Genomic DNA, 12,452 nt, shown 5'->3' with positions numbered 1-12,452 from the left:
TATTTCTTGATTTGTATCAGTTCTAGTGTATTAATATGTTTTAAGGAAAAACGTTTGGAAATAGGTGTCTCCATGATGACAATCTAAATAGCCTACCTACAACTGGTAATAAGTTGTCACAATGTGTGCACCTGCTGCTCTCGCTCCTCTCGCTCACGTGACTCAGCCAATCACTGCCTGACAGTCAGCAGCAGGTCACAGTCAAATATATCTTTTTATGAGAAATGGTATGGCGGCAGCGGTGCAGATTAGCCCAAAAACCTACCACCATCGACCAATACATTTTCACCAGATACATCGTAGCCCAATTCTGCAGGGAAACCGAGGACATGGCAACACTGGGTGAGAGAAGTAGTGGTGCGTGAGTAAAATCACTAAGGAAGCCAAGCCAAGCCAGTAAAACAGCCATATTACAACCTTCATTCAGTATGTTATGATAATTGCGTTGTTTGCTCTATAACCACTTGTTCATAAGCCATCGTGACATACAATAAGGCCGGACAACAAAAAGACAAAAGTCACACAGTGGCAGAATAAACTCAACAACACATACATTTGTTTCATCACAAAACCGGAGATCTGTCCATTGAAGTCCACAAAAAAAAATATTGCATGTACAAATAGTTATGACCCGCAGTATGGTCAAGCAAGTTAATGTTTTCAACAGTTTACTAAACAACTACTGATATAGACCCATGGAGTTACCGCAAGTCAGAACAAAGACAACAGGAGCCCTGTCTCCGCTATTCCAGCATCATTTAAACATTCTCAAATCAAAAAGGCTATATATGCTCAGATTAATACACCGAAAACAAATTTAAAGACACCAAAAACTATTTACTGCAATCACTGTTTGCGAAATGTAATGTGGCTGTCCATGGGACTGATTTGTGTGTGTGTGTGTGTGTGTGTGTGTGTGTGTGTGTGTGTGTGTGTGTGTGTGTGTGTGTGTGTGTGTGTGTGTGTGTGTGTGTGTGTGTGTGTGTGTGTGTGTGTGTGTGTGCAAGTAAAACTAAAAACGTTGACTCACCCTACTTGTAAACTAGTTGAATGCCAATGCCATCCTCCTCTCGTTCATGTTGGCAAGAACAGTCTATGGCTTTGTCATACAGTACACTTTTAGTTTTGTTGTCGTAGGCTACCTATGCTTGCTTGCTAGCCTAACTTCCTCACATGAGCAACAACGAACCAGCTAAGTTAGCTAGCTAGTTAATGTGAATGTACTAGGCTACATCTAGGCTACATCGAACATCAATCGTCTCAGGCCAGGGGCACACCATATTAATTTATGATTAGATCAGAATTGCTGTTATAATCATTGGTCTGTACAGAGAATTAAATCAAAACCACATGTCCAAATCACCATCTCCATCCACTGCTTAGGAAAGAGCCAATTTAGCAAGCTAGCTACTGCAGAACATGGTGTGAAGCAAAATCCAAACTTGCCTCTCTTGGGGAACGTTTTGATGCACCTGAACAACCTACAGTTGAGCTCAGCTCAGCTCAACGCTGGGCTAATTCTTTTATGTATTTTTTAAAATCAAAGTAGGCCAAATGCTTGCTGGCATCAATCAAACATATTATACTTTTTGGGTCCTAACACCATCAGATACATGGACTACAAATACTGAGACAGAGGGGAGCTGTTTCCCTCGCTCCAATGATTTCTCTGGTGAGATTCAACCACTTGCGAACTGACAGAAAATTATGAAAACACAGAGAGAGACGAAACAGACAGACAGACAGACAGACAGACAGACAGACAGACAGACAGACAGACAGACAGACAGACAGACAGACAGACAGACAGACAGACAGACAGACAGACAGACAGACAGACAGACAGACAGACAGACAGACAGACAGACAGACAGACAGACAGACAGACAGACAGACAGACAGACAATAACCTTTAGTTACACCTGACGTGAGATTGATTAAGTCTGACCAACCTTTGGTGGGTGCTCCACAGACCTTGGGAAGTCCCAGAAGACATCATCAAACGTAGGAGACATGGGAGTGGTGGCCATGTCAGACATAGAGCTGCTGTGAAGGGTGTCTCGACTGGAGCCAAGATTGGCATTCTGAAATGGAGACTTAGTTTAGTTCAGACCATTTATTTTTGGATACGTACAGCTCTGGGTTAGATTACTTTATTTAGTGACACATTAGTCGCCTCCCAAGTGCCACTGTATTCCCTGCATAGTGCATTTACATGCAATCATATGGACCCTGGTTAAAAGTTGAATATAAAGGTAATAAGGTACTATCTGGGAGAGAGCCTCTGAGTATTGTAGGTACTAGAGACAAGATGGGGAATATGAATGAGGAAGTAGTAGCAGTAGTTGTTGCACAGATAGAACAATGAGTCAGCTATTTAACCAGATGTATAAATGTGAAGCATTTAGTTGGTGTTTCCACTCACTACCAAATATGGTGAGGAAAGGAAGCCCAGTGGGGCAGTGGGAGAAGACTGAGTGAGATGGATTTTGGCCGACATTCTGCTAATTTTCTCATCGATGAAACATTTGATCTCCATACAGTTTACTGTTTCCAAAACTAGAATCTGTAACAAACAGAGTGGAATGCGTTTTGTAAACTTTAGCTTGTGCCAGTTTAGAAAAATTCAATTTAGAAGGATTGCAAAGGCAAATTGAATTATAGCACATGCGCACTTCACAGAGTAGTTACTGAAGACTCATCTCTTCAGTTGGTCATATGATTGAGTGTAGTCTGGCCCAGGAGTGTGAAGGTGAACGGAAAGGCTCTGGAGCAACGAACCGCCCTTGCTGTCTCTGCCTGGCCGGTTCCCCTCTCTCCACTGGGATTCTCTGCCTCTAACCCTATTACAGGGCTAAGTCATTGGCTTAATGGTGCTCTTCCATGCCGTCCCTAGGAGGGGTGCGTCACTTGAGTGGTTTGAGTCACTGACGTGGTCTTCCTGTCTGGGTTGGCACCCCCCCCCCCCCCTGGGTTGTGCCGTGGCGGAGATCTTTGTGGGCTATACTCGGCCTTGTCTCAGGATGGTAAGTTGGTGGTAGAAGATATCCCTCTAGTGGTGTGGGGGCTGTGCTTTGGCAAAGTGGGTGGGGTTATATCCGGCCTGTTTGGCCCTGTCCGGGGGTATCATCGATTGGGGCCACAGTGTCTCCTGACCCCTCTGGTTTCAGTCTCCAGTATTTATGCTGCAGTAGTTTGTGTCAGGGGGCTAGGGTCAGTCTGTTATATGTGGAGTACTTCTCCTGTCTTATTCGGTGTCCTGTGTGAATTGAAGTATGCTCTCTCTCTCTCTCTCTCTCTCTCTCTCTCTCTCTCTCTCTCTCTCTCTCTCTCTCTCTCTCTCTCTCTCTCTCTCTCTCTCTCTCTCTCTCTCTCTCTCTCTCTCTCTCTCTCTCTCTCTCTCTCTCTCTCTCTCTCTCTCTCTCTCTCTCTCTCTCTCTCTCTCTCTCTCTCTCTCTCTCTCTCTCTCTCTCTCTCTCTCTCTCTCTCTCTCTCTCTCTCTCTCTCTCTCTCTCTCTCTCTCTCTCTCTCTCTCTCTCTCTCTCTCTCTCTCTCTCTCTCTCTCTCTCTCTCTCTCTCTCAGAGGACCTGAGCCCTAGGACAATGCCTCAGGACTAGCTGGCATGATGACTCCTTGCTGTCCCCAGTCCACCTGGCCGTGCTGCTGCTCCAGTTTCAACTGTTCTGCCTGCGGCTATGAAAAGCCAACTGACATTTACTCCTGAGGTGCTGACTTGCTGCACCCCTGACAACTACTGTGATTATTATTATTTGACCATGCTGGTCATTTTTGAACATCTTGGCCATGTCTGTTATAATCTCCACCAGGCACAGCCAGAAGAGGACTGGCCACCCCTCATAGCCTGATTCCTCTCTAGGTTTCTTCCTATGTTTTGGCCTTTCGAGGGAGTTTTTTCTAGCCAACGTGCTTCTACACCTGCATTGCTTGCTGTTTGGGGTTTTAGGCTGGGTTTCTGTACAGCACTTTGATATATCAGCTGATGTAAGAAGGGCTATATAAATACATTTGATTTGATTTGGATGATGATTGATTCTTGGTTTGATTGTTTAGGTAACACCAGTGAATTTGAGCAGGAAGTTAATGTATTCTAACAGTGTAATTTGTATCCATTATGTGGAACAATTTCAGGTCATTAAAGTGGATTGCAGTTTGAGTTCATTTGTATTTTTACAGGGACAGTGCATATTAATCACAGTTGTGTGTGTCTAATGGCAGGGTGTTCCAGACATGGGAAGCTCTCACACTGAAAGCAGATCGACTAAAGGTGCTTTTCCTTAAGGGAACTATACAGTCATCTCTCATGGCGGATCGTGTGGATCTGCTCCCATAAGGTTTGGGTTTTCTGCTTAGCAAAAGTACTGAGTAGAGGGGGAGCCTGGACATTTAGAATTTTGAATTCAAGATAGGCGTCAGTGTATTGCATAAGATTTTTTCAAACTCAGGAGCTTATGCTTTCTATAGCTATTGGGTTTCCTATCAAGTACTTTGAGAGCCTGTTTGCAGACAGACTGAATGGGTTTTAATGTTGAACAGCAAGCTTGGGCCAAACTAGTATGTTAAGTGGGGGAGTATCATAGATTTGAAGTATAGTTTTGTTACCTCTGTAGTCAAAACAATTTCACATGTTTTGGAAATCAGCTAGGTTGAATTTGGTTATTTGAGTTACCTTTTTTAAATTTGCTTTTTAAAAGAGAGGTTGGAATCAAGTATGATGCCGTGGTACTTAAAATCAGATACCACCTGGAGCTTTTCCCCCGATAGACATCTGTGTCAGGGGCATCAGTTGTTCTCTTTGTGAGGAACATGCAGACTGTTTTTTTTTATTTAGATGCAAACATGAGTCTCTGAGCCACTTTGTAACCTGGACCATTACAGTAGTGAGTTCTTGTGGAGCTTGTTGTTTGCTCTTTGCATGCATTTATCACTGTATCATCTGCATACATTGGAACTTCAGACCCTGTACAGACAGAAGGAAGATCATTAATGTACGAGCTGAACAGTATTGACCTTTGGGGAATGGAAACATTGTAGATATGAGTGGGAAAAAAAGTTCGTTTAGATTTTTACGCTGATGAGACAGCACCAACTTTTGAAAGATTTTAGATTTGTTAAAAGTCAGGATAGTTTTTACTAAACATATCAACAGGTTGAAATGATTAGATTGCTGGAAAGCGGTTATGGGTTTGTTGATTGTTTACTGTCTATTGCTTATTTTAGGTGTTGATTTGACTTAATTAAACATTGTATTATCTGATGTGTTTGAGTAGGATTCTTTCTTCCGGGACGGAGGGAAGTAACCTAAAGTATGTATGTTAAAGGAGCCATCGGAAAACAACATTTCCCGAACAACATTTTATTAAATGCCTGGGATTAAATATCACTGATTCCTTACGCTGAGAAATGTACTACATTTGCGACAGAGGAAAAAATCATTACATTTAGATAGTAATGATATCAGGATAATTGTATCTAAGGGTAGCGTATGTTCAGTTAAGCATACATATACATTGATGTAGGTTAAAATGTATAATTAATGATTTGAGGTACAGTGGAATTATCATTATTATTAGGTTTTGTCTACAGTTAACTTTTGGGTTTCTGAATTGGTGTAGAACAATGAATGCTAACAAAGTGTCTTGTGTTTTTTTCTGGGAAAATGGGGGTGTCATTGTCTCTTTTTGAAATGTTTCCAGAGATTACAATATTGGGGAGAGTGAGTGAGATTGAGGCCGTAAACTACCAAATTGAAAAGGGCCTGGAATATATATATATATTTTTTACCTTAAGGTGTGCAAATACACACACACACAACACATTTGTTATGACTATTTGTTGGTGTTTTTAAAATACTATGTTGGATTTGTTTTGAAATTTTATTTGGGTTTAGTGAGTTTTCCATTTGTTTTAGTGCCAATGTATCTCAAAGGGGCACGCACATGGAATTTTTCTGAGTTTGAATTTTCTGAGTTTTAATTAATTTTCTGAGTTTTAATTTTCTGAGTTTAATTAAACACGTGAATTCTTTTGATAAAGGAATGTTCTGGGAACCTGGGATACAACATGTAGGAAATGTTTGACTATTTCAAAAAAAATGTGTCTAATATAGTAAGAAACCCTTCTTTGAAGGGTTTGTATTTTAAGTCACTTAAGAACAAATTCTTATTTTCAATGTCGGGCTAGGAACAGTGGGTTAACTGCCTGTTCAGGGGCAGAACGACAGATTTGTACCTTGTCAGCTCTGGGGTTTGAACTTGCAACCTTCCGGTTCCTAGTCCAACGCTCTAACCACTAGGCTACCCTGCCGCCCCATGATGACCTATGACCTCTATCATGACTTTCCGTTGTGGCTTGATCACCCTCATTGGAAAGCCATTTGGATAATGAATTTAAGGTCATTTGTAATACTGATTTCAGGGTAATTTGTGTAATTGATAAATATGATGGAGTTTATAGTTCTTAGCCATATTTGTAATCTGGACCAATGTGAAGAAGGAGAGGGCATTGCCTTTAACTAAAGGTAGGCTGCTTTAAGTCTATTTTCCTATGACCATATGGGTAAAATCATTTTTCTCTGTGGAGTTTTTCAGAATAGTGCTTTTAATTTGATGAGGTTGTTTGATTGAAAAAAATCATATTTTGTACCAGTAGTAGTGTTGTTTTATACATTATTCTCATGGAGAGATATGTGTTAAAATGGGGGAGGATTCAGTTCTTTGAGGTTTTGGATTGAAGTTTACACACCTTGATTGATGTGAAGGAGTTTATTGTTGTGTTGTTTGTTCTGTTATATTCCCGATGGGTTATAGGTCTAACTTCCTGATCCTTTGGCTCTACAATGTTGACAGTGTGATGGGGAGTATAAGCCAATTTGAAAGAATAGTTTCAATAGAATATGTTGTTATTCTCTTTGAAATATGTTTAGACATTTGTATTAAGAATAATTGGTAAAAGTAATAATTTATCATGTAGTTAATGAACTGAACTAAACTGTTGTTCTGATCTGTTCTTTTGAGGTTATCATGAAAAGTGACATCAGACAGTATCTTAATGCATGGAAGAGATAATTGGACCGAACTGTGTGTGTACCTCAAAACACCCTCTAACTGGCTGAAGAAGAGTGAGAAAAGTGTTGAATAAGGCCCTGTTTGAACCACTTCTACCAAGAGAAGGGAGCGGAGGCAGAACTCGGTGTACAGTATCCGATCTAAGCTATCAACAGCTTTTCTTTCATGTTTCTCTCAGGAGTGTGAGAGGAGTCCACGTGGAGTGAGCATGGAGAGAAATCTGTTCTAAACTTCTCTTATGTTGCTGGTATACTGGTTGACGAATGGACAAGACATAATGGGTGGTAAAGGTGAGACATTGAAATTGGGACATTATCATGGGCCATCCACTTGGAACTGTAAAACTATCTAAAGAAGAACGAAGAAGAATCAGTGCCTGAGAGAGGGGGTCAACTGTGCCCAAAATTGTTTTACACTTTTGTGGTATCAGGTTGATTGTAGAGGTCTACACCACGTAAAATTATAGTAATTTAGATTAAGAATGCATTGAGATACTGATCTGTATTATAATCGTGATAAAAAAGTTAATAGTAGAATTATGGGATAATTATACTAGATGTTAATATAACTGTACATTCTGCCAATGTCGATGTGTGTTAAATTGAGTTTTTTACTTTGAGTGATAAGACCAATTTGAATCACTGAGCGATGTCATTCTACATTTTGGTTGGATAATTAACTGGGTTCTAATTGCGATTTATTTGGAAAATGAATGACTTTTAAAACTAAAGAATTGTTTTGATTGTTATTATGAACTAAAGATGTTATTGCTAAAGATGCTATTATAAGCATGCCATGGTGAATGGAGAGGGTGAACTCTGATTTGGAGTGAAATTGATCCTAATCTATTTGAACTATAGGCATTGCATATTAAATAGTACTAGTTGTAATAGTAATAGTTATAGTAATAGTAATAGTTGGAAGAGAGTTGTTTACCTGTTATGGTTGTGTTGTGTGCTAACTGTATATCAAGCTGTATCTTGTAGAATCAGGTATACTGCATGCATGCCAGAAATGGTCCTTCTGTAACTCAGTTGGTAGAGCATTCAGCCCTTTACTTTCAGTGCAGCAAACTCTCCAGAGTTCAGTGAGGATCTCTGATCCCCAATGACCACCTAAATTACTAATGATGATAATGACTGTAATGCACCTTGGAATCAAGTCTCTGCTAAATGGCATATACTATACTAGTACAATCATGATGCTTAACAAATGGCTTTCTTCTGTGCAACTCTTCCATAAAGGCCAGATTTGTGCAAATTTCCCAAGCTTTAACCATCCCAAGATTGTTGTAATATGAAATGGAAGGAGTGTCCCACTGCAAATCTACCAAGACCTGGCTGTAAACTTTCAGCTCTTACAGTTCATCCAAGAGGCCCATGATCATGGATGCCTCTCTGGCTGCCATCTCAGTGATCAGTCTTCCTTTATGGAAGAGTTGCAAGAGCTGAAAGTTTAGAAAGGACAAGCCAGGTCTTGGAAGATTTGCAGTGGTCTGATAAAAGCTCCTTCCATTTCAATATTATGGCAGCACAGTGCTCCTTCAGGGATGGTTAAAGCTTGGGAAATCTTTTTGTATCCAAATCCGGACCATTCTGGAAAAAACCTGATGGAGTCTCAAAAGACCTGAGACTGGACGGAGATTTGTCTTCCAACAAGACTTCAAAATGCAAAATCTACTGGAATTTTAAACATACCTCTGAGAATATCACAGTGCAGGTGCATTTATCCAATCGAGAATCTGTGATTAACACAACTGGTGCATTGTATTTATCATCATTAGTAATTTTTGCAGGTCATTCATTGGATCATTCAGAGATCCTCACTGAACTTCTGGAGAGAGTTTGCTGCACTGAAAGTAAAGGGGCTGAATAATTTTTTTGCACGCCCAATTTTTCACTTTTTGATTTGTTAAAAAAGTTTGAAATATCCAATAAATGTCGTTCCACTTCATGATTGTGTCCCACTTGTTGTTGATTCTTCACAAAAAAAATACAGTTTTATATCTTTATGTTTGAAGCCTGAAATGTGGCAAAAGGTCGCAAAGTTCAAGGGGGCTGAATACTTTCGCAAGGCACTGTATCTTGGGTCATGTTCATTAGGCACCAAGGGGATACATTTTATTTTAACTATGAGTCATTACCTGGATTTGTACAACAGGATATGCTAATTTAGTTTCTGGAATGGAAATAGTCATTTCCTACATACTATGCCGATCTATTGGAGTGTGATAGATAACTAAAGATGATTTTATTAAATGCCATTGTTGCACGCCCTGCATTTTGCATTAAACATGTGCTTTTCACTGTCTATAGAAAATATAGCTTTGAATCTCATAAACTGTATGTATTTTTAGTTTAACCTTCGTGGGTTCGTGCAGGTGACTGTGTATCATAACCTTCCCAGACAAATTGCAAGAGTGCTTAGAAAATGTGTTGGGGATTGAAATAAGAGACAGTGCTGAGTTTCTTGGAATTAAGCTGGTCATGTGCAGGAACCCAATGCAATGAGTTATTGTTTTGTGATTTTTGGTTTATGTAGAATATATGTATTTTCTATGCAAATGAATGTTCTCTTAAATCTTGTAATTTTCTTTTAAGTTGAGAATATTCTCAAAATGGGGGAGATGTCGTAGAAAATTGCATGATGTTATAATGCTTGTAAGATTATGTTATAATGCTTGTATTACATTATAATAGTTGTTACATTTGACAGAATAGAGTATTATGTGTGTGCTCCACTGATGTTCCACTGAGGATGGGCCTCTATGAGATAACACGGACAGAGGAGATTTACGATGTCTTTGGGGTGATAAAACCTAAAGAGCATTCCAGTTAACATGAGCTAATGGTTCTGTTCTATGCCGTACCAGGGAGAGACTTCCGTTTTGGAGTGAGGGGGCCAGACACTTTACAACTTTACACTTTACAACTGTACAGAACCAAAACAAATAATAATATCAAAACCATAATTGAGATTCTTCACTGCAAAGTTTTAAAAAATGACTCCAGAGAATGTGTTTCCACTGCTCCAGAATCCAATGGCGGCGAGCTTTACACCACTTCAGCCGACGCTTGGCATTGCGCATGGTGATCTTAGGCTTGTGTGTGGCTGCTCGGCCATGGAAACCCATTTCATGAAGCTCCCAACGAACAGTTCTTGTGCTGATGTTGCTTCCAGGGGCAGTTTGGAAACTCTGTAGTGAGTTTTGCAACGAGGACAGATGATTTTTATGCGCTATGTGCTTCAGTACTCAGAGGTCCCGTTCTGTGTGATTGTGTGGCCTACCACTTCACAGCTGAGCCATTGTTGCTCCCAGACATTTCCACTTCAAAATAACCGCACTTACAGTTGACCGGGGCAGCTCTAGCAGGGCAGAAATTTGACACACTGACTTGTTGGAAAGGTGGATTATTACAATGTATTACAATGTCACTGAGCACTTCAGTACGGGCCATTCTACTACTGTCAATGTTTGTCTATGGAGATCGCATGGCTATTTGCTCAGTTAAATACACCAGTCAGCAACGGGTATGGCTGAAATAGCCAAATCCACTAATTTGAAGGGGTGTCCACATACCTTTGGCCATGTGTATATTTCACAGCGGTTTAGATGGTACAATGATTCTCTGTACTATACTAGCTTATTTTGACACATAAACTCAAATTAGCCAAACTATTATAGTTTTAGCAACCAGGAAAATGTGGAGTGATTTCTGCATGCCGCAACTTTTAACAGTATTGCACTTTTCATGTAGCATACTTTTTGCCAGCTGAACTGAACGTTCAAATCCTATTACTGCAGGATTATTTTAGCTGTGACAATATAGGTAAAATTAAGATCCTACATCTGTACCTTCCCAACAGAACAGCTGACACAAACTGTAGGAGAGTACAAAATATGTTGCAATGATCAAAATATATTTTGAAAGCCATGACACACATTTTATTTTTCAATAGGGTCTTGCAAGAGGTCATAATAAACAGAAACAGAATGACATTTACAGAAATTTGTCATCTTAAATTCACAGTGACTGATAAAGAGAGGCAATGGCTATTCTCGGAATTGCGTGCTAACCCTTTACTTTGAATATGTTTGTTACTGTGTTAATGTTAAGTATATATGGTTGTGGAAGCCCTAAATCAATGTAATGTACACTGTAAGTACATTTTGTATATGCCTACTGTAGCTACATAATGATTTTCCAAACGGGTGCAAAAAAAGATATTGATTGATTTTATTGATTGGTGGAGTTAAGGTACGCTGGATTCGGCAGGGGGGCGGGGCTACGTTACCTGTTGTATGGCAGCCCTCTGCGTGGCAGGGGTACAGGGGCTGGAGCTGCTCCCAGAGCTCAGTCTGGTATGGACACGCAGGGGGAGGCGCATCCCAGTCAGCACTCTGTTCAGGTTGGCCTGACAGCTGTCAGAAACCTTCACGCTGTCCATCTCCATCTGAGCAACATGGAAGAGCAGTCAGAAACCTTCACCCTGTCCATTTCCATCTGAGCAACATGGAAGAGCAGTCAGAAACCTTCACCCTGTCCATCTCCATCTGAGCAACATGGAAGAGCAGTCAGAAACATTCACCCTGTCCATTTCCATCTGAGCAACATGGAAGAGCAGTCAAAAACCTTCACCCTGTCCATCTCCATCTGAGCAACATGGAAGATCAGTCAGAAACCTTCACCCTGTCCATCTCCATCTGAGCAACATGGAAGATCAGTCAGAAACCTTCACCCTGTCCATCTCCATCTGAGCAACATGGAAGAGCAGTCAGAAACCTTCACCCTGTCCATCTCCATCTGAGCAACATGGAAGAGCAGTCAGAAACCTTCACCATCTCCATCTGAGCAACATGGAAGAGCAGTCAGAAACCTTCACCCTGTCCATCTCCATCTGAGCAACATGGAAGAGCTGTCAGAAACCTTCACCCTGTCCATCTCCATCTGAGCAACATGGAAGAGCTGTCAGAAACCTTCACCCTGTCCATCTCCATCTGAGCAACATCTCCATCAGAAACCTTCACCCTGTCCATCTCCATCTGAGCAACATGGAAGAGCTGTCAGAAACCTTCACCCTGTCCATCTCCATCTGAGCAACATGGAAGAGCTGTCAGAAACCTTCACCCTGTCCATCTCCATCTGAGCAACATGGAAGAGCTGTCAGAAACCTTCACCCTGTCCATCTCCATCTGAGCAACATGGAAGAGCTGTCAGAAACCTTCACCCTGTCCATCTCCATCTGAGCAACATGGAAGAGCTGTCAGAAACCTTCACCCTGTCCATCTCCATCTGAGCAAGAGCAGTCAGAAACCTTCACCCTGTCCATCTCCATCTGAGCAACATGGAAGAGCAGTCAGAAAC

The 12,452-nt window shown here is 40.8% G+C and overlaps 1 protein-coding gene across 6 annotated transcripts in view; it reads right to left on the bottom strand.

The window, feature by feature from the left end:
• The window catches only part of LOC124011462 (mitogen-activated protein kinase kinase kinase kinase 4-like), a 140,407-nt gene that overhangs the window by 79,860 nt on the left and 48,095 nt on the right, over positions 1-12,452 (bottom strand). For all 6 annotated transcript variants that reach the window (XR_006834583.1, XM_046324876.1, XM_046324872.1 and 3 more), the window contains 2 exons: positions 11,383-11,541; positions 1,953-2,084 (listed from right to left, as the gene is read on the bottom strand). Coding sequence is in view for 5 of the 6 variants with exons in the window: in XM_046324876.1 (XP_046180832.1) it covers positions 1,953-2,084; positions 11,383-11,541 (291 nt within the window). In the remaining variant the exon portion in view is untranslated. The remainder of the gene's footprint in view (positions 1-1,952; positions 2,085-11,382; positions 11,542-12,452) is intronic.

The sequence above is a fragment of the Oncorhynchus gorbuscha genome, linkage group LG23 (assembly GCF_021184085.1).
Source record: "Oncorhynchus gorbuscha isolate QuinsamMale2020 ecotype Even-year linkage group LG23, OgorEven_v1.0, whole genome shotgun sequence".
Taxonomy (NCBI): Eukaryota; Metazoa; Chordata; class Actinopteri; order Salmoniformes; family Salmonidae; genus Oncorhynchus; species Oncorhynchus gorbuscha.
This window is presented reverse-complemented; position numbering and strand designations above follow the sequence as displayed.